At 37.9% G+C, this 21,806-nt stretch overlaps 1 protein-coding gene across 4 annotated transcripts; it reads left to right on the top strand.

Annotated features, from left to right (window-relative positions):
* The first annotated feature begins 248 nt into the window (after positions 1-248).
* KDM1A (lysine demethylase 1A) lies at positions 249-20,292 on the top strand. Of its 4 annotated transcripts, none has more exons than XM_075195338.1 (19): positions 249-732; positions 3,749-3,914; positions 4,282-4,415; positions 4,907-4,985; positions 5,094-5,186; positions 5,901-6,007; positions 6,446-6,527; positions 10,169-10,263; positions 10,604-10,746; positions 11,220-11,310; positions 11,752-11,886; positions 11,974-12,047; positions 12,651-12,762; positions 12,875-13,007; positions 14,742-14,929; positions 18,285-18,399; positions 18,631-18,758; positions 19,089-19,235; positions 19,821-20,292. In XM_075195338.1, exons 1-19 carry the CDS (start codon positions 439-441, stop codon positions 19,995-19,997), a joined length of 2,493 nt encoding a protein of 830 aa, XP_075051439.1. In that variant the 5' UTR covers positions 249-438; the 3' UTR covers positions 19,998-20,292. The 4 variants fall into 4 exon arrangements, with proteins under 4 accessions (XP_075051439.1, XP_075051437.1, XP_075051438.1 ...); XM_075195336.1 differs by having other exon boundaries at positions 10,598-10,746; XM_075195337.1 differs by having other exon boundaries at positions 3,749-3,920.
* The last annotated feature ends 1,514 nt before the right edge of the window (positions 20,293-21,806 follow it).

Here is a 21,806-nt window from a genome sequence, read left to right as displayed (position 1 = left end):
AACAAATGCTTTATTTTATATAAATAAAATTAACGCTAGACAAAACATTGGGTTTCATTTAAAAAAAAACACGTGACCAAAGAAGAAAATTGTGGTACAGGAACAAGTTTCGGCTACTGGAGGTAATGAGTGTATATGGACTACATGGACGTCCTGCCTATGGGGCTGTTGGAGACCCTGGGTGGCAGGTGAGGTGCACAGGACAGGACAATGAGGGTAGAGAGCTAGTGGTAGGCGGAGTGTGAGCCGGGTGCGCGCTCTCGCTGTAGACATTGGTGTGCGTGTGTCCTGGTGTCGCGCTTCCAGCAGACACAAAGCTCCGGCCGCCGGTGTGTAGGGTACAGTGTCCACTACATCGCCCATCATCTTTGCCCAGAGCCCACCCATCTGTTGTCTGTAGTCTCTCCCCATTCACTCCAAAGCCGCCATCGCAATTCGATGCTAGCTGCCAAGAAGCCCGAGCCCAGTGGGGGTGGTGAAAACGGCACTGAGTGTCAGCCACCAGCCCCCTCCTCGTCCTCATCTTCCTCGTCCTCTTCCTCATCCTCCTCTGGGATCATGGCTTTGCCGGATACCGGGGCGCCCTTGGACAGGACCCCGAGGAAGAAAGATCGGGCCTCCCCCGGGGCCGAGCACGGAGGCTCCTCTGTACCAGGGATCATGGCGGGAGCGGATGGGGGGCTTCCAGAGACCCCAGAAGGGCGTCGGACTAGTCGCAGGAAGAGGGCAAAGGTGAGTTTGAGATGGATGCTTCTGCATGAACATAACCCCAATATTCAACATGGCCACGCTCTGTGTACAGCGCCGTGCACTGTCGCCCTGATGTGGTAGCAGAAGTACTGTGCAGCTGTGTGCTCTGTAATTGGTAAGCGCCGTGTACATCGCCGCTGCCTGAGTGTGTGTCATTGGTCAATCCCCCGACTGCTTATAATTTGATATAATTTGGATACATCCCAAACTAGCTATAGATACATTATTTACACTCTCTTTACTATTGACCATTGTAGACTTTGCATACCTGTGGAGTTCAACTAAAATGCGATGTCTCCTCTTCCATACTGTACCCCCATTCTCACTCCTCAGTGGAATATTGTCTTAATCATTACATTGAATAAAAATACACAATGTTATTGAAATCCAGACTATACAACCAGGGCAAACTGGTCACCTGCCATGATTGTGAGGTGCCATGATTGTGAGGTGCCAGTCTGAACAGTACGGCTACCCCTTCATGCCAACCAGTGTTCTCTAGACTTCCTGGCTTTGTGCAGAATGAAATGGAGAGTTTGTGAAACCATCTGCTGAACTGTGACTTGATAAATGAAAGCTATTCTAACAAAAGCACAGGACTATGATATATCATCATCAACATTTATATAGCGCCAGCAAATTCCATAGCGCTTTGTTTTAACAGAATATTAAATCAAATTGTAAGACAGAACTCGTTCATTTGCAGATTAAAAAAAGTATACATATATGTATTGTTTGTGTTGTGTAAAAGGAAACCGAACCCAGTAGTGTTCATATGGTCCTTTATTTGTGCCTAACTTCTTAAGTCTGTTGTAATGGCCTATTATTTTCTGCTCTTGGAATGGTTTTGGATTTATAAATCATTTGAGCAAAGGTTAGCATCCTTTTGTTTCCCATTTTTGTTCCCAGTTATTAAGCATTCTCAAGTGCCAAGCTATGTCTATGATGGATGTTGTTCTTTATAGTCCACTGATCTGAGAAGAATACATTTAAGACTTTTCAGGGAATAATACACAGGAAATGATCATATCACCTTTTCTCAACTCTATGGGTATTTTCAGTGCTGGCTCAGTCAAATTAATTTATTTCCTTCTGCTTTGGACACAGACTAGGCCAAGATACTTCAACTGTTATGACCAACGCTGGTGCTACTTTGTAAGCATCTAACCTGCAGATAGTGGTAGATGTAGTATAAAATAGCAGTGGGGTTGCAATACTTTTTATGTGCTCTAAAGTTACATTTTTAAATAATATTTGTGGGGGATTCACAGTATAATTTTCAGAAAAATAAACCGAATAACACTGTTTTACATACATCATGATTTACACAAATTATTGAATGAGTATCGTTGGGCAGATATTTACATGTGTTTGTGGATTAGCATCAGGTTTTGTTGTTGTTCTTTGGACAGATTCATATGTATGAAGCTGATCTGAAAAGTACTAATTTGCACTTTTTTCTTCTTTATAGTACAGGTAAAATTTATCATTTTAATTTTATATAATTTTGTGTGTGACATTTCATAGAAATTTGACAAGCCGTGTATTTAAGTTGTTTTGTAAATGCTTTTTGTTCCACGGTGTGGAATATTAAGTATAATCTAATTCTGGCAAAGTGTTATAAAAGCAGTGATGAACATAAGGGAGGGGAAGTACCGTGAGTAAAATTGTAAATCACAAACCAATCCACCAGATAGTTTTAATTGTTCTACTGTATACAATAAATTATAATGTTTTACTATTCACATAAACATGTATGAAAGTATATTTCACAGGTTTGAGTTATATGGTTTATGTATGAATATTTTACACATTTGAGTATTATGTGACTTTTATCACTTTAAGAGCTTAGGTTTTATTTTTATTTACCAGAAAGCACACAAAAACAAGATTTTCATCCAGAGACCTATAGATTTGTTCATGGATATTTGCTACCGTAAGACAAAAGTAAATCGGAGGATTCTGTTGTATACATTTTCGATATACAGCTGTGCCCTCTTCCAATTAGAATGTAAACGCTCATGAACAGGGCCCTCTCTACATTTTGTATTGATGTCTGAATTTATTTTGTTTACGTTGTATGTCCTGTTTTCTCTACTGCATGGCACTGTGGCGCCTTACACACCTACGATAATTGTAATGGGTATCTATTGATCTTCCTAGTGTAACCCATTGGCTTCATAACTTCCTGATCAGAATATCACTGAAAGTTCTTAAAGATATTGTGCTGTAGGAAATTGCAACAATCCTCCGACTATTATCCAATAAATATGCTTGTTCTGAGTGAACACCAGGTAATGAACATGGTATAAGAGAGATCCAAGCCCAATAAAAAGCTGTAATATCTTGTCCAAAAATTTAAATAATAATTTTTCTAACTCCTAAAACTTATAACCGGTCACATGTTTCTGTGGTAGCCTTTTAAGGACATGGTAGAAATGTTTCCAGTTAAAGGCCTATTTATTATTTAAAGTATTGAGTAAAAATAACCCAAGACATTATCTATGGGTTCAGATGTGTAGTGTGATGTCTCCCAGAAGGATCAAGAGAAATACACATATTAAAGCAGTGATACATATACACTTCAGGGGCCATAAATGGCCCTCTAGTTTTCAAAATGGCAGTAATAAATTTAAATAATACAGTTAATCAGAGTAAGAGTCACATATCTCTAATAACATATCGGCAGACATTTAAATCAAGTGTCACAGGTTATAACAAACTGGACAACAAAGCGGACAGGAGCTAAGGACGCAGATGAAGGCTTGGAGGGCCATGTGCCCATAGTGCCGCCTGTTGCCCTTCACTGAGGAAATCTAGAATGTCTGTGGAATGAAAACCCTGGTATTCCATATTACAATCTTTTGAGCTGTAACTGTATACTACACTGTGCATTCATTTTTAACCTTTATTTTGCTGTGTTGTACTTAAGTCTAAACTAATAACTTTAAACTGAAGTTTTCTGAGGGCTAATAGGTACTGTTTTTTATTTTTGTAGGTGGAGTACAGAGAGATGGATGAAAGTCTTGCCAACCTCTCTGAAGATGAATATTATTCAGAAGAAGAGAGGAATGCAAAAGCGGAGAGGGAGAAAAAAGTGCCACCGCCCCCTCCACAAGCTCCTCCAGAGGAAGAGATTGACAGTGAGCCAGAAGAGCCCTCAGGTAACGGTCAGAAACCCTTTCTTTCTTACTTTTCAACATCCATTGCTAGTGTGTAGTGGTCTTGCTGGATTTATTTCATATAAGCATTTACCATTGTCTATTTAAAACAAGCTGCTTGTAATTTATTTTGTTATTGAGCAGCTTTCATTTTAGGCATAACAGCCTTTTTTTAAAACAAAGACAAGTTGCAAAAACTAATTAAAACTTAAAGATATTTAAGATAAACTCTGGATCATCATAACATATGTTTGTTAGGTGTTTTTTTTATTTTTTGAGGATGGATAGGTCTAGCATGCAAAATATTTGGCATTTCTAGGAAAATGCACTTGGAAAATGTCTGTGCTACAATATTAATATATATTTTCAGGTGTAGAAGGTGCAGCCTTCCAGAGCAGACTTCCACATGATAGAATGACTTCCCAAGAGGCAGCGTGCTTCCCTGATATTATCAGTGGCCCACAACCGACTCAAAAGGTCTTCCTTTACATCCGGAATCGTACAGTAAGCGTCACTATACATCAGGCCGGGGCACAATTTTAAGGAAGCTAGGCACTAAGGACATTTCCTTAATAAATTACATTATTAAGGAAAACTATGTGCACTGACAACAGAGTTGGGGTATTATACAAAATATTTTATGCAAGTCAACATGTGCACGCAGCTACTATTTCCATATCAGGATCCTCGTCCTGGGGTGCTCATTTTCTCTTTACTCACTGTTGCTGATTAGCTTTATTTAAGTGATGTAAGCAGCTATGAGTGCCGGCTGATCACGTGTAAGAACCGAGATGTTGATTTAAATCCATGCTTCCAGCTCAATTTGCCTGGCAAATGTTGCCAAAGTGATAACAGGCATTTGTCTAGCCTTGCTGTATATCAACTTTATGTACCTTTTGTTGGTATAAGGTTTTTTGTTTTTAATAATATTTTTGATGTGCTCATTAAAACATTAACTTGCATCTAAGAAACTTTGCCTCCATTATTTTATATAGTTGCAATTGTGGTTAGACAACCCCAAGGTCCAGCTGACTTTTGAGGCGACACTTCAGCAGCTAGAAGCACCTTATAATAGTAGGTTCATGCTCACTTGAATTTATATATATATATATAATCTCTATCAGGATTGTTCTTGTGACTGATTGTTGGCTTCTTACGTTCACTTTGTTTGATTTTATTTAGGCGATAATGTGCTGGTTCACAGGATACACTGCTATCTTGAAAGGCATGGGTTAATAAACTTTGGTGTCTACAAAAGATTGAAGCCTTTACCAAGTAAGTAATCATGGTTTTCCTAAGTTCTAGATTGAGTTGAAATAAAAAAAAAATATATATTTTTTTTTTAAGGATCATTACCGTTGGTGAAAACACAGGTTATTACCCTGAGATTTAATCCATACAATATGATGTAATACATCATTTAAAAGCTACCAAGTTGGTGAAAGAATATAAATATATATTTATTTATTTTTTTATAGTCTTTGTGTCACTGATTCCACTGATTATAGACTGTTTGAAACAGTGAAGAGCATAATTCGTTCTGTTACAAAAACATAGTAATAAGTAAAACATGAATGTTTTCTTAGCAAAATAATTAGAAATTTTAATTATATTTTACACTGTATGTAAAAGTTATATGGTGACATATAACTTTTGCATAGAGTGTTATGTGCTGCCTCAGCACGGTTATGAACTATAGTGACATAAACCTTCTCATGTGGTAATCTTGTGACTCATTTTAAATTGTACTCACAATTGAAATGATAAGCTACCAGTGTGCATCCAGCACCTTATTCGCATCATTAAGAGAGAGGTTGGAGACAATGCGCTAATGTCTGACATATGCAGCGTATTGCTTAAGCTTGACCCAGTGAAGAAGATGCCTGATTAATGAATCTGCATTAAAAGAATAGATACATAGGCAATACTTTAAGATCAATGTTCTTATTCCATGATAACATTTGACACTTGGTTACTTGTCCATTTTAGCCAAGAAGACAGGCAAGGTCATCATTATTGGTTCAGGAGTGTCTGGTCTGGCAGCTGCTCGTCAGTTACAAAGTTTTGGCATGGATGTTACTCTTTTAGAAGCAAGGGTAAGTATTGCATTATAGTACCATTGCTTATTTATCAGACTTTGTATCTCTGCTGTCCTTGGCTTTAGTATATGAAGTATGTTTTTAGGTTTATGTTTGGTTTTTTGTTTTTGTTCTCGTCAAATCTTTAGTTAAATCGCCAACTTCTAGAACCGTGAAATGTCATTTCCCCAAGACACTAGTTGTTTGACAGCCATTTGCACAGCTCCCACCTTTACTGGACAAATTATATTCCTTGGGCCTTAGTGCCTAACTAAAGTAAATGGGACTGAGTTGTTTTAGGCTTATCCCCACTCACTTTAAACATTTTCACTGTGATTGCATAATGGGTGTGAGAATCGGGGAAAACTGTGCATGTCACTATGCTTTGCTAATCATTAATATGCAGGATGTTAAATGAGGAAAACAAGAATATACATTTTTGTTTATTCATTATAGGATCGTGTTGGAGGAAGAGTTGCAACATTCCGTAAAGGAAATTATGTTGCTGATTTAGGTGCAATGGTGGTCACAGGACTTGGTAAGATTGTTCTGTGAAATATATATAACTGTACACACACTTGGGTTGTTCACAGGACTTTCTGTTAGATTGGGCGAAATTAGCAGTTCATGGACATTTCAAGGGAATCACTGGCTGTTATTGGCTACTGGGTTTCGGGTGTAATCCTGAGATGTGCAGTGCACAGCTGCTATATCCAGCTTCTGTTCATACACCTGATGCAAACATAAATTTACTGATGGAGGTTGTAAGCTTGTTAACTGTAAGTAATGAGCCATTGTTCTTTCTGCTTCATGACTTAAGCTGGGTACACACTACAGGGTTTTCGTCCAATAATCGGCTCAACCAGCCGACATACGACAGCTCGTTTGAAAGTCGGGTCAGTGTGTGTAATGACACGATGGTCGAAAGTCTGCTCAAATGGAAGATTGTCGCCTCATTTGGCTGGTCTTACCGTTTAATATTTTTGTTCCAATCTCCTTTCCATTGTGGTGTGTGTATAAATTTCCGACGATCCACAGCAATCCTCCGATACATCCTTGACCTGGGGCTCCTTTGGGGGCGTGTGTATGTAAATTTGGGATGCCTGTACCTGTCCCATGTGGTGCGGTATCCGCGTCACTGACTTGTGTTTTTTATACATGTGTATTGTATTGCACCTGTTACACTTGTGTAAAGCACATACCCTTTGCATCCGTATTGGGAATCCAAATCATATTTATCCTTTATAAAATGATACCTTTATAAACTATTTAACTTATAAAGTCATATTAAACGTTTATTAACTAATATTTGTAAAATACCCAGAATAAACCACACAGATTTAATGCAACAGTTTTATTGCAGGAAAAAGTACAACATTTTTTGATTGTAGAATGACAAGTCAAAAAAATAGTCTTACACTTTAAAGGTGCTAGTGCTTTGTGGCAGAACAGTCCCAAACAGCATACACATTTCAACAAAATTATTGTCAAGGTTTTTAATTTTTTTCTTCATGTCGCTTATGTTCCCTTTGATTTTTTTAAAATAATTTTGGAGCTTTAAAACGTTTTTTTTTCTCCCTAAGAACTTTCATCGGATATGACGATGGTATCTATGAAACAAGGAAATTAGAAATGTTTAGCATTAAACTTCTATATCTGTAATAAAGTTAACAAAAGTCTTAATCCAACACCAGAAATAGTCTCATTTGCTCACCTTGCACACTGCTCGAGATCAGTTTATGTTGTGGTCCCTCTGGCACAATCACAACAATAGCGGGCTTAACCTCCATAGATTCTGGAAAACGGGCACCATTTTGGGCATCACAGTGGCCTAGTGGTTAGCATTTCAGCCTCACAGCACTGGGGTCATGAATTCAATTCCCGACCATGGCCTTATCTGTGTGGAGTTTGTATGTTCTCCCTGTGTTTGCGTGGGTTTCCTCTGGGAGCTCCGGTTTCCTACCACACTCCAAAAAACATACTGGTAGGTTAATTGGCTGCTATCAAAATTGACCCTAGTCTCTCCCTCTCTGTCTGTCTGTGTGTGTGTGTGTGTGTGTGTGTGTGTGTGTGTGTGTGTGTGTGTGTATATTAGGAAATTTAGACTGTAAGCTCCAATGGGGCAGGGACTGATGTGAATGAGTTCTCTGTACAGTGCTGCGGAATTAGTGGCGCTATATAAATAAATGATGATGATGATTGTAACGGTACAGGTATGTGCCCAAAGCATTTAGTTGTCTACACATGTTCATTGAGATACCTTTGTGTATAACTTCTTTTATATCTTTGTATTCAACATCAATTTTTTTTCTTGTTTGATAACAGATGTTACATTAGTGGTATCAGTGGTATCTAAACAGGACTTCTCACTGTTAATTCTTCTTTCTGACAAAAAAAAAAATCTGTTACAAATCAGTCATTTGCATTGCTGTGTGTGAAACTAGAATGAAATACATAAAGTCCTTCAAACAGGTACACTACACGTGCTACTCACTTTTTTTAATGTTTCTACGAATTCGCACCAGTCTCCTTCCTCTGCATTTTTAAGCCCACCTCTTCTGGGCTTGGAATTTATTTATTTTCTCTTCCAAGTTTTTCCTTCAGTAATCACAGTAGTTTTGCATTATCAGTTCCTTTCTATTATTAACTTTTCTGTACTTTCGCTTTTGACAGTCTTAGTCGTACTGGTCCAATACTTTTACCATAATCTCCATCTCTCTTGGGCTCATTAGCTTTGCTCTTTTAACTGCAGTAACAAAAAAAAATCTTCGTCTTCTAGAGCATCTCTATCCCTCACTTTCACTTGTTCATAATTTTTGGGTCTTTCCAGCACCATCTTTGTATCCCTCTCCATAGCTCCAACCCCCACTGACACCTTCTCCTTTCCCGTCATCTTCTTGCGTTCCTCAGCGCCAGACAGACTCCTCTGTAATTTTATACACTCAGACATGGACGTTTGTTTCTGCTGTGGACCAATCAGCGATGATCCCAGCAGAGAATGGAGCATTGTGGGTGATGCCTATAAGAGAGACCGTTTTGTCTTCTCAGTATATGTCTTCTCTTTTTAGGGTTTTTTGGGTGTTCACTATAGTGAAAGCTCTGCCGCTTTATGCTAATGTCTTTGGCACATCATTACATGCCCCGCAAATGTTGCTTCAGTGTGTACTAATTTAAAATCATTGTTCACGACAACAAGGCTGTAAAAAGTCACTACCTGGACGGCGGCCCTCTTCCCTTTATCATCTAAAACAAGGCTAGTGTGTATGCAGTCCATGGACTGAGCGATCGGACCATCGATCGGTATAAAAAGTTGGTGGAAAATTCTGTCGTGTGTACCCAGCTTTAAAGGATAAATAGCTCTCAATGAACATAAATAGGATAGGCAATATTAATATGTATTCAAACTCCAAAGCTTGTTCAGCTATGTTATACATTGGCTATGTCCTATTCTTGGGGGTAAATGTATGAACATGCGGGTTCTTCAACACCCACGTGTTCAGCGTGTTCGGCGATTAAATTTCAAGCGGCGCTGCATTGTAAAGGGAAGTTTTACCCCTCCCCTTAGATTGTACGCTCCTTTGAGCAGGGCTTTCTCTCCTCCTGTCTTCACCCATTTTAACTCTGCTCGCCAGCTACCCTGCCTTCCTCCTCGAGGACCCTCTTCCCGCGTCCCCTCTCGCTCCCTTCTCTTCCCCCTGGGGGTCTCCCTCTCATCTGTGCCCTCCCTCCTAGGTGCCGTTGCTGGCTGACCTTCCCCTCTCCCCTCCCCTCTAGCTGTGCCTTAAGCTCACTGAGTTACTGTGATTATTGTTTACTGTTCTGTGCTGTCTCACCTCGTATTGTAATCTTGTCTGTCCCTGTACGGCGCCGCGGACACCTAGTGGCGCCCTATAAATAAAAATTAATAATAATAATAAAAAAGTTTCCCTTTACAATGCAGCGCCGCTTGAAATGTAATCGCTGAACACGCGGGTGTTGAAGAACCTGCATGTTCATACATTTACCCCTTGGTGTGTTCTGATATTCAATCTTGTCCTACTTGGGTATTTTAAAAGTGGTACTTTTGGCGGTGGTGTTTCTGGGGGTTTAAGTATTTTTATTTTATTTTTCTTATTTAGTTTTTGTTTTCCAAACTCACCATTGGTAATTTTGCTTAACTATATGTGTGTGTTGGTATAGGTGGGAATCCAATGGCTGTGATTAGCAAGCAAGTAAATATGGAACTGGCGAAAATAAAGCAAAAATGCCCACTGTATGAAGCTAATGGACAAGCTGTAAGTTTACATAAAGACCAACTTTGCGGTTGCCATAATATACTTAAGACCTGCTTAAGACATAATAAAGACCTAGAGGGTTTTTCTTTTTTTTGTTGAAAAGTGAGCATTACATCTTAAGCACACATGTTTATCGTACTTGAATTATTCAGTTTGTTAATGTCATTTTTGGTACACTGAGATTTAAGGGTTCTTGGGCCCCTTCAGTTTCTGAACAAAAAAATATATATGTTTTGTAGTGTATATTGTCAAATTTGTACAGGGCCGTGTCTATATTTCTTGAGAAACAAGTGATCCTTGCTTCATAAATTTTATATACCTGTTCAATTTTGAGTTTCAGGTGCCCAAAGAAAAGGACGAAATGGTTGAACAAGAATTTAATCGTTTATTGGAAGCGACTTCCTACCTCAGCCATCAACTCGATTTTAATATCCTTAATAACAAGCCTGTTTCACTAGGACAAGCTTTGGAGGTGGTTATACAGTAAGTTGACACTTCCACCCTCTAATTTAATTGATAAATGACCTGATTGCGCCCCATGGGTCCTTGAACTTATTGGTTCCCTTTTGTGTTGAGTGTACTGTATTAAATCCAGAAGTTCAATTCCCGACCATGGCCTTATCTGTGTGGAGTTTGTATGTTCTCCCTGTGTTTGCATGGGTTTCCTCTGGGTTCTCTGGTTTCCTCCCACACTCCAAAAGCATACTAGGTTAGTTGGCTGCTATCACAATTGGCCCTAGTCTCTCTGTCTGTCTGTCTGTGTGTTTATGTTAGGAAATGTAGACTGTGAGCTCCAGTGGGGTAGGGACTGATGAGAAGGAGTTCTCTGTACAGCGCTGCGGAATCAGAGGCGCTATATAAATAAATGGTCATGATGATCATATATATAATTAGTTGTGGAAGCAACTTCTCAAATCTGGTTGCCAGGTTTCAAAATTAATTATTACTGTTTTTAGGCTCCAGGAAAAACATGTGAAAGATGAACAGATTGAGCACTGGAAGAAAATAGTGAAAACTCAGGAAGACCTAAAGGAACTGTTAAATAAGGTATAGGTTCAATTTGTTGATCATTAGGCTGTAATGAGGGGGACATGAATGTTGAAGCATTACACATTAATATCTACCATAGATTTAGGATGGGAATACTGGCCAGCTTTATTATTTTCAGGTGAATTGCTTTGGGATGTCCAATTGACGCTGTTTTTCCCAGTGCAACAAATGAGACATGATCGGTTTTTTTTGAGGCTTTCCTTTTGTGTTTGGAAATTGTTATAGTTAGTTTTTATTTCTTATTAAGCCTGCTTTGCTGCAAACGAACTGGGGTAATGGCCGGAGGTAGGACATTCAGGAGGTGGAATTGGCTGTTCTTTAGTTTCCAATTTCTAGTCTCCGGATTACAGCCTGTATGAAAAACCTTGTTTTGCATTTTCTATCCTGTCATAGTTTTTGTGGTTGTGCAGAATGTGACTATGATGTTGTTTTAAACAGATGGTTAATTTAAAAGAGAAGATAAAAGAACTTCATCAGCAATTCAAGGAGGCTTCTGAAGTAAAGCCTCCCAGAGACATCACTGCCGAGTTCTTAGTGAAAAGCAAGCACAGAGACCTAACGGCACTTTGTAAGGTATCGGAATGTTGGTTATGTGATTTAATAACCTTTTTTAATTTTCCTTAAAAACATTATATGTAATTTTATTTCTTTTTAAACTAGGAATATGATCAGTTAGCAGAGAGCCAAGTGAAACTTGAAGAGAAATTGCAAGAACTTGAAGCCAATCCTCCAAGGTGAATTTGGAGCTGAGTATTTATTTTTGAATATGGCAGCCAGAGATTTGCTCTTGTTGCCTTGTTTTTTTTATATATTGGATCACACTTATTACAGGTCTATAAACTAGATAATACATATAACTTACTAAAAAAAAAAAAATAGAAAGTGTGTGTGTGTTGGAATCATCCTACACATTTTATACCCTAAAATCATTGCAAAAATATTGAATTTGCATTGTAATGTTTCTGGCAAACTTGGAATGAATAGAGTGCAAACTTTTACTTTTATATTTAATATTCCCAATTACAAATTGATTCATGCACGTGGATTGAACCTGGGATCTATTTAAAATCTGGTGTGTTAGCTTACAAGGTTTGGAGTTGTGTAACTGGTCTAAAACACGTACATTTGTGTATATATTGGTACTCTTGCAAATCACTTTCCAGTCTATATATAATATGCCTTCTTTTTTTTTTATCTCTAGTCTCTGGTATGCACAATACTTGACCTCATCTAAAATTACACTTTCATTAATTGTTTTGGCAAAGTTTTCCATTTACTTCAAAGTATACAGAGTAATACATTACTTTACCAATTTTATTTGTCTTGTCTTTTCTCAGTGATGTTTACTTATCCTCGCGGGACAGACAGATACTTGATTGGCATTTTGCAAATTTAGAGTTTGCTAATGCAACACCCCTGTCAACACTATCTCTGAAGCATTGGGACCAGGTAGTTTTAATATTCAAATTGTCTTGTTTTGTTACCTTACTATGCATTCCATCTACTACATCACGATTCCTTCTCTTATCAAATGTGTTGTGTCTTTTTTTTTTTTTACCAGGATGATGACTTTGAATTCACTGGAAGTCATTTAACTGTTCGAAATGGTTATTCCTGTGTTCCTGTGGCATTAGCAGAAGGATTAGATATAAAACTTAACACAGCTGTCCGACAAGTACGCTATACAGCTTCTGGTATGTGGTGTAAAAGATCTGGATTCCAAAATGTTTAGTTCCAAGAAAAATATTTTGTATATATTTTGCTTAGACTATTCGCAGGAAAAAGGGCTTCTGGAAAATACCATGTACATGGCAGCCCTGTGAGTCACAAATATCACTTTCAATATGTTCCGTATGCTTTTCATCGCAATCATCATTTATTTATATAGCACCACTGATTCCGTAGCGCTGTACAGAGAACTCCTTCACATCAGTCCCTGTCCCTTTGGAGCTTACAGTCTAAATTCCCTAACATACACACACAGACAGAGACTAGGGTCAATATGATAGCAGCCAATTAACCTACTAGTATGTTTTTGGAGTGTGAGAGGAAAACGGAGCACCCAGAGGAAACCCACGCATACATGGGGAGAACATACAAACTCCACATAGATAAGGCTATGGTCAGGAATTGAACTCATGACCCCCCAGCACTCTGAGGCAGAAGTGCTAACCACTTATCCACAGTACTGCCCCATTTTGGAGGGTTTTCCTAGGAAGCATTGTCTGGTAGTTTTGTAGCGATATTTAAAAACTGTAATATCAAACCACTTTTTAATGTTATCATGATCCAGTACTCAACCGAGCCTGCGTGACGTGTGTGACAAAGGGTGAATCAAAAATGGCCAACTGGTCTGTTTAAAAATGATTAAATATTCCGTTTATGCTACACACTAACTTTATCTTGTCAATTATGCCACCATCAAGGTTTTTTGTGTAATCTATCACCATTTACTTTCCCTCGGAGTAATCATAAACTCAAAATGATCGTATCTGTTTTTAGCTATGTAGCGTTTTTAGAACCAAGCTGTCTGACACATGAATTCGTAAGAACACAGAAACCCAATCTTATTAAGTGTAATTTAATATGGAAAATAAATCCACAATGCTAAAGATAAAACTGTTAACAAGTGACGTACAAAAATATAATCAATATTTTCTTAGGAAAATGAAAAAACACCGAATTGATAACATGTGACTAAGTACAATAAAGGGACACTCCTAAGTATGGCAAAAGTGAACAAATCTGTTTACTTCACATGACATTTTAAACATGCTGCAGGTATCCACATCCCTTCTTCCTGTGATGTCAGAACTAGAAAGTCTGTAAATACAAACTTGTGTCTTATGAATCCTGTTTAAAATACCTTTCATGCTAGGTTTTCTGACTTCTCGCCAACATTACCTACAAACATGATTTTACTTCTACGCAATAGGTCATAAGTTTCCCTTCATCTGCATACCAAACATTGCTGCTGTAATTATAATATTTGATAAAATATTATATGACGATATTTGCAGTTTTATATGACAAGTAAATAGCTTGCATATGACGTTTGTGTTTTATAAATAATATACCTGGTTTTTGTGTTAAAAGCTCTTATTTGTTTTATTTTATATATTGTGTGAGGATGTATTGCACTTTTTATAATATAGTGATTATATATCTGCATAATAAGCATTTTTTAATTACCTTTCCATGACAAGTTCATCAAAATTTAACAATTCATTTTTCAGTTGCAAATTACCACACTCTGTTTAGGCCAGTGTGTTCCATCTGCCAATCAATAGGCTCATTTATGAGAACCTTTTGTAACGTCTGTAAGAATATTTATGTCTGCAGCTCATTTTCATAGGTTGGCTTGGTGTGTGTGTGTGTGGTGCTTTTTGTCTTTTTACATTTTCCACTTATGTTTTTGTTTACTGTAGGATGTGAGGTTATTGCAGTGAACACACGTTCTACTAGCCAAACATTCATTTATAAATGTGATGCTGTCCTCTGTACTTTGCCACTTGGAGTATTAAAACAACAACCACCTGCTGTCCAGTTTGTGCCTCCACTACCAGAGTGGAAAACGTCTGCCGTCCAAAGGATGGGTTTTGGAAATCTAAATAAGGTATGTTCTTTTTGTGCTGTGTTTTGTCTGTCCCTTGATGTTTTATATTTGAAACTCATTGACAACTGTAAATATACCCTAGACAGCCAGTGGTCCTTGCATGTGTCTCAAATGTTCCTTGCCTGTCAGCATTGGTATATACAGTGTAGCTTCAACAATTGCTGACAAAGTCACACTGAATCTTTCAATGTTGGCAATAAGGGAGACCTGAAATATGCTTCCTGATTAAAAATAAATTAGAGTATGCAGCCTGATGCATTCCTTAATGAACATGCAGTAAGTTTGCTCTGGAGCATTTCTGTGGCCGATTACCGCAAAACCTGCACATTTCTTTGATTTCCAAGGTGGCTTTTTTTTATGTGTTACTGGAAGAACAATAAAAATACAGCCTGGTTCTATAGTTTTTCCAGCCATGAGCCATGCATTTGCACCTTTTGATGGTGGAACCCGTGGAAGCCTCGGACATATCTGGCAGACAACTCCACTTAAATCAATTTCCAGATGCACTTTTCATGCTACAAGCCATGCAAAAGTGGCTTTACATCAGTTTAAAGAATATGTGCTGAAAGAGCTCCACATGAACCTGGCAAAACTAGAAGATCAGAACACCAAATTTGCTTCTTCACACAATGAGTTGGTAAAACTCCAAGAGGAACAGGAAGCAATGGCTCAAAATATGCAAAACAAACTTGGGTCATTTCATGTCAAATCACCCAGAAAAATGTCATTGTGACACCCATCTACTCAGATTTTCATGAAACTTGGTACACTTGATACTACCACATCTATTAACCTATGTAAAATTTAACTTATCTGGGCCTCATAGCTTCTAAGATATAGGGTGTCAAAGTTATGTAAAATTGCTCAGAAATACCACCCCTGATTCTCTGTTTTAGTGTGATATGTCTCGTAAAAAAAATTCACATCTCAGTGCCTAATCCACATGACTTTGAATTTTTTATCCTTTGTCAATCACAATATGGGAATTTCAGAAAAAAAAGTTTTAGCAATCTTGCCTGACTTCGAGAGTCATTAACAAAATCATTTAGTTAAAAAATCAAGAATTTTATGAGACGAAAATATTCTTGTGTTTATTAAGCATTATCAACCTGAGGCAGAGGAGTTAACATGTCCCTTTAAAAAAAAAAAAATGATAAAAAAAATTGATCCTTAAAGTATATTTTAAAAGGCTGTGAAAGAAAAATAATGGGATTTTAAAACCTGTATTAGTTTTTAATGTTTAATTAAAAATTTCTCTTTAAAAACGAAAAGTAATTAGTTAAAATTTTGCACACCAGGGGCTCGATTTACTAAGCTGCGGGTTTGAAAAAGTGGGTATGTTGCCTATAGCAACCAATCAGATTCTAGCTGTCATTTTGTAGAAAGTACTAACTAAATGAAAGCTAGAATCTGATTGGTTCCTATAGGCAACATCCCCACTTTTTCAAACCCGCAGCTTAGTAAATCTAGCCCCAGGTGTTTCCCTTTTGGAATTTAAAACACCACTATTAAATTTCTCATAAAAATTACCCCTATAAGGCCCACTTGCCCCTCTTGATTGCTTTTCTGTCATTTTTGAAACAATAGTAGCTGTTAGCATTCTCAAAAGTGATGTCACTCAAGGCAGGTTGGGTCATGTTTCAACCTGCACTTACAGGTTCATTCTTGCTGAGCCTGCACTGTGGTAAGTCAGTCCTCTATCTGTTTTAGAGTAAAGGTGTTCTGTATCAGAAGATACCGTTATACTAGAATGTTTTTTCTGGGAACCTCTAGGTTCCATTACATATGGGACTTTACAATAAAGTTGATAATCTATAAAAACGTGAAGACCTTGGTTTTCTCTTAAGATCAAGTTATGGTATCAATGTTTATAGCTCCTTCTGGTAATTTTGAAGCGTACTGGTAGACACAATTTGTAAGTGTAGGCAAAGCGATACAATGTTATTTTTATAGTCCTCCTACGGGGTTTATTTCTCAGTTGGGGTATAGTCTTTATCTATTGCTTATTTCACATTTTTTTACCTTATGTGTATATTCATAGTTCTTTTTTTGACCTCATAAATATTTGTTTTTTTACTTTTATAGATTAAAGCACATATATATATACTCTCCAATGATGTCATCATTCCCTTGGGTTATGACAATTCTAATTGCTGAGCTCCAGTCCTTGTTTAGACAATGGCAATATCACATGCTATTGTGGCTAGGGAAACTAGCTGAGACAAAATGATGCTGATTCTAGAGAGGGTGAAATATTTTCTCCTCTACATTTTAAATTATAGGGTTGTGGCTACTGGTTGTGATTTTACCTAAAAAGGATATATTTTATTTTTTTTAACTAAAGGTTTTTATTGAATTTTTTAGAAAAGCATATCGCAAACATAGCAGTGGTTGCAGAGTACATACAGCAGATCAGTTATATTGAACAATCCACACTGCTTAGATAAACAATCAAACAAGTACCGTATATACTCGAGTATAAGTCGACCCGAATATAAGCCGAGGCACCTAATTTTACTACATAAAACTGGGAAAACTTATTGACTCGAGTATAAGCCTAGGGTGTAAAAGAGTGCTAATTTAAAAACCTAAATAAAAATGATAGGTTCAATCTATGAAATTATTTTTAGCTAAACCATAAATAACAAGGAACATTCATAAATGATTATAAAATCATTGGGGGGGGGGGGGGGAGAGGGAGAGAGAGGGAGAGAGAGGGAGAGAGAGGGAGAGAGAGGGAGAGAGAGAGATATCAAAGATTGAGCTGTAATTCGTAAAGTACTCATACCATATAAACCACTTAACAAGCGGGGAGGAAGCCCCTGTAGACAGATTAAAACCTATGGTTTCCATTTTGTAGCTATGTTGGATCTTGTTAATTTTAGGGAGTGCTGGAATTAGAGGTGATTTCCAGTTCTGGGCTATTGCATCTGTTGCTGCAATGAGAATATGTCCAGTGACCTAAAAAGGATATTTTTGAATCTGAGGAAAGTGAAAATACTGCAGAAAATAAATTGCTTTCCCGAATAAAACTTGCATGACTCTTATGACCGTTGTCTGTACTCACATTTAAGCTTGGTAGATATTTGTTTTTCTAACTGTACCTGATTTTCCTGTAAATGCACTTAAAATAAGGGTATCTATTACACTATACTACCAAAAAACCCTCTTAGTCCTGAACAAACAGTATAATTTACTAGGGAACACAGAGCAATTAAATATTTCTTATTTTACCCAACACATAGTAAATGAAAATGCGGTCTGGTCATTTTAGGTTTGTCAGATGTAGTTAAATGTTCACTGGGAATCCTGTGAAATTAAGGGTAGAAATAAGCTTTTGTCTGCATTTTTCCAGGTGGTACTCTGTTTTGACAGAGTATTTTGGGACCCAACTGTGAATTTATTTGGTCATGTCGGAAGCACAACTGCCAGCAGAGGAGAGCTATTTCTATTCTGGAACCTTTATAAAGGTAAAATCATTTTTGCTTAACATTGTATTTGGTTTATTGTATAACAGCAGTTTAATTTGACACTTTAAAGTTTCATTTTGGTGAATTTCTGGAGCCTAGTCAAAATTTGACATAACAATTTGCCATCCCTGTAGATGATTGAAATGGAATGGTAAATGCCATTTTGTTATAGCAAGATAAAGGCTTTGTATTGTGTGACATCGTTTAACTGACAGTTGTTTTGTTTAACAGCACCAATACTTCTGGCACTAGTAGCAGGTGAAGCCGCAGGAATTATGGAAAATATCAGCGATGATGTTATAGTCGGACGTTGTTTGGCCATTCTGAAAGGCATATTTGGAAGCAGCGCAGTCCCACAGGTATGTGGGTCTGTTTATAGTATGTGTTGAAATCCATATGTTCCCCTTAAAACAAAGTGTTGCTACATCACCGGAAACTTTACAGGTGTTAAAGCTGTAGCAAACAAACTCTGACCTTAATACTGTATAATAAAATATTGTATCTGATTTTTAATGGTACATAAATATATACTTCATTAAAGATGTGCTTTTATCTGCATAGATATATGCGGTCAATACTAAAAAATTAGGAATTTAATACATATTTTAGGAATTCTATGCATATATTTTTACATATGTATTTATTTTCTGTCTTTAAATGTTTGTTTTATTTTTTTTAAATACATTCAGCCAAAAGAGACAGTTGTCAGTCGGTGGCGTGCTGACCCATGGGCTCGTGGATCCTACTCTTATGTAGCAGCTGGTTCCTCTGGGAATGACTATGATTTAATGGCTCAGCCAATTACTCCAGGTCCTGCCATTCCTGGAGCACCACAGGTGAGTTGATAATTACAGTTAAACAATTGTGTGTTTGTTTGTTTGTATGTTTTGTTCCTATTAATAGAAATGTGTGTGGGTTTTTTTTTCCATGATTTAGACTGTCCTCATACAATTTACTCATAACTGAAATATTGCTGTTTATTTTCGATAGTCCTTTCATTAAGACTAAGTCCACATACTTGTACGTGCTATGCAAAGAACAGTGACTGCAAAGTCCCCGCCAATAGTACGTAATAAAAGTAACAATATTTCTAATCCGTAGTAGAATCAAAGTTGATCAACCAGTTAGAAATCGGCAGACGAGTTTACAGATGGGCAAATAAAATTGTAATCTAGTCAAAGTCAAAGACCAGGCTGACTAATCTAGTACAGATGGCAATGAGTATAGTAATATGTTCGCCATAATGTTCCAAGGAAAGTTGTTCAATGTTTTGTACACATTGCCAAAGCTTGCTTGATGATCTTGTCTTTTCACACACTTTATACCCACACACACTTCTAACTTGTCTCTCTCTAAATTAGGATACATAGTGAATTTTGCTTATGTATTTAGTGACTAATATTAACTTTTTTGTTTCATAGCCCATTCCACGCTTGTTCTTTGCCGGGGAACACACAATCCGAAATTATCCAGCCACTGTTCATGGAGCACTTCTGAGTGGTTTAAGAGAGGCTGGGCGTATTGCTGATCAGTTCCTTGGTGTTATTTATAATCTACCTCGTCAGGCCACCCCTGGGGTTCCTGCACCAACTATGTAGTTCAGTCTAGAAGGACCTTGGATTGATGAAAGTTTTAGACTGGATAACTCCATTTTATTACATTGAACACTTGTCTGGCTGCTGAAGCATCTGTGAACAATTGCATACCAGGCTGACCATCAAGAAGTATTTAATGGATTTGTTACTTTCGTCTATTTTATAACAAGACTTTGGATCCTGGTGTTAAACACTTGTTGAGTGAATCATAATCGGTATTCTCTAGCATTAAAATAGCTATATTTTACATCATGAGTTTTGCCTCCTAATGTTTAAATAAACATTATACTGGCATCGATTAATTTGTATTTTGGTTTGTGCTTTTTATCCTTTAGCAATTAACATATTTGTCTCATTTTTATATTAAAGTTATTTATGAAAAATTAACAAAGAGCTTAATTTTATTTCAAATAAATTATGAATTGAACAAAAGATGAGAGAGTTTCTGATGCTAACCACACAGTGCAATCTGAACTATCGGATCTGTGGTAGTTTGCCACACTGGAGCAGCCAAATTGTACAGATCAGGCCAAACAGACAGTGCACCCTTTTGTTAATGTGCATCTGACCGCCTTCTTTTCCCTACACTTTCTTGTTTACCACATAGACAGATCCATTCAACTGGACCACTTTTGATCTGTTTAATCTCGTCATGAAGCGAGACATAAATGTATGTTTTGTTGTGGAACAGAGTTTTCATGGATGTGTAGTGTGAAAAGACCCAAGTCTTCAGGTACTGCCACATACCTTGTGTTATGTCACAGATGCCTTGGCTTATGTTTTTGCATATAAACACATGCTGATGGCATTAAAATATTTTCTCCCTGGAGACGTGGCCTTGACGGAGCCTGGTGTAGACGCATGGTGTGTGAGCTCTGTCTGCAACCTTACTTTTATTGCCATATTCGGGAGGATTTTCATTGCTCACAAGCCTTCTTTACCATACAAACTCTGTGCAAACGAACTGTATTCTCTAGTTGCCGCGGACTTCCCACCATCTTGGCCCTTTCTGGCGCTTAGTACCTGCAACTAGGTGCCAGCGCTGCATCTGTATTGCCCTGAATGGTCTCCTGGGCGCATTTTCCCTGCTGCAACCATGAACTACACCTGTAAGCCTGCCTATTTACTGACTAACTCAGTTCCTGCAATTTCCCGTCTCCACCACTAGAGTCCTGACTACACTGGCCTCACTTGTCTCCCAATTCCAGGCATACAACGGATGACCTACTCATGCTTTATTTAACTTGCTTCAAGCAGATTTACAGTCTGCCCTTCAAACACTTAAGACTGACGTCGCTGCACTGGGGGACCGGTCTGATCAGGTTGCACGAATAGTCGAGGATGTAGTCACAAAATTCTATTGAGGCTTACCTCGTACAAGTCAAACAAGACTTTGTGGCCATTCAAGAGTACCAGGATGATATGAACAACCAAGCTAGATGGAACAATCATAGGATCAAGGGCATACCTGAATCCATAGAGCCAGTTCATCGGGTCCTACCTTTAAAAAAAAAATTTCACCCGCCTGGCTCCTGAGGTTCCGGAGGATCACCTGCTCCTCGCTAGGACTCGTAGAGCAGAGTGCTCAAGACCCAGCCCTGCCTACTCTGCCTTCGTTACTATACAGCTAAGGAGACTATTTTGTGGAAGTCGAGAGAACTTCGGAAACTTCAGTATGAAGAACATGTCCTTCACATCTTTTAGGACATTTCCCTGACACTTGCTAAAAGGAGGGACCTCAAGCCAGCTCCCTCCCATCCTCAATGACAATGACATCTGTTATTGTTGGGAATTTCCCTTTCGCCTTCTTGT

Source organism: Mixophyes fleayi, chromosome 2, assembly GCF_038048845.1.
Source record: "Mixophyes fleayi isolate aMixFle1 chromosome 2, aMixFle1.hap1, whole genome shotgun sequence".
NCBI lineage: Eukaryota > Metazoa > Chordata > Amphibia > Anura > Limnodynastidae > Mixophyes > Mixophyes fleayi.
The sequence above is the reverse complement of the archived record's forward strand: the minus strand, read 5'-3'. Positions and strand labels throughout refer to the sequence as shown.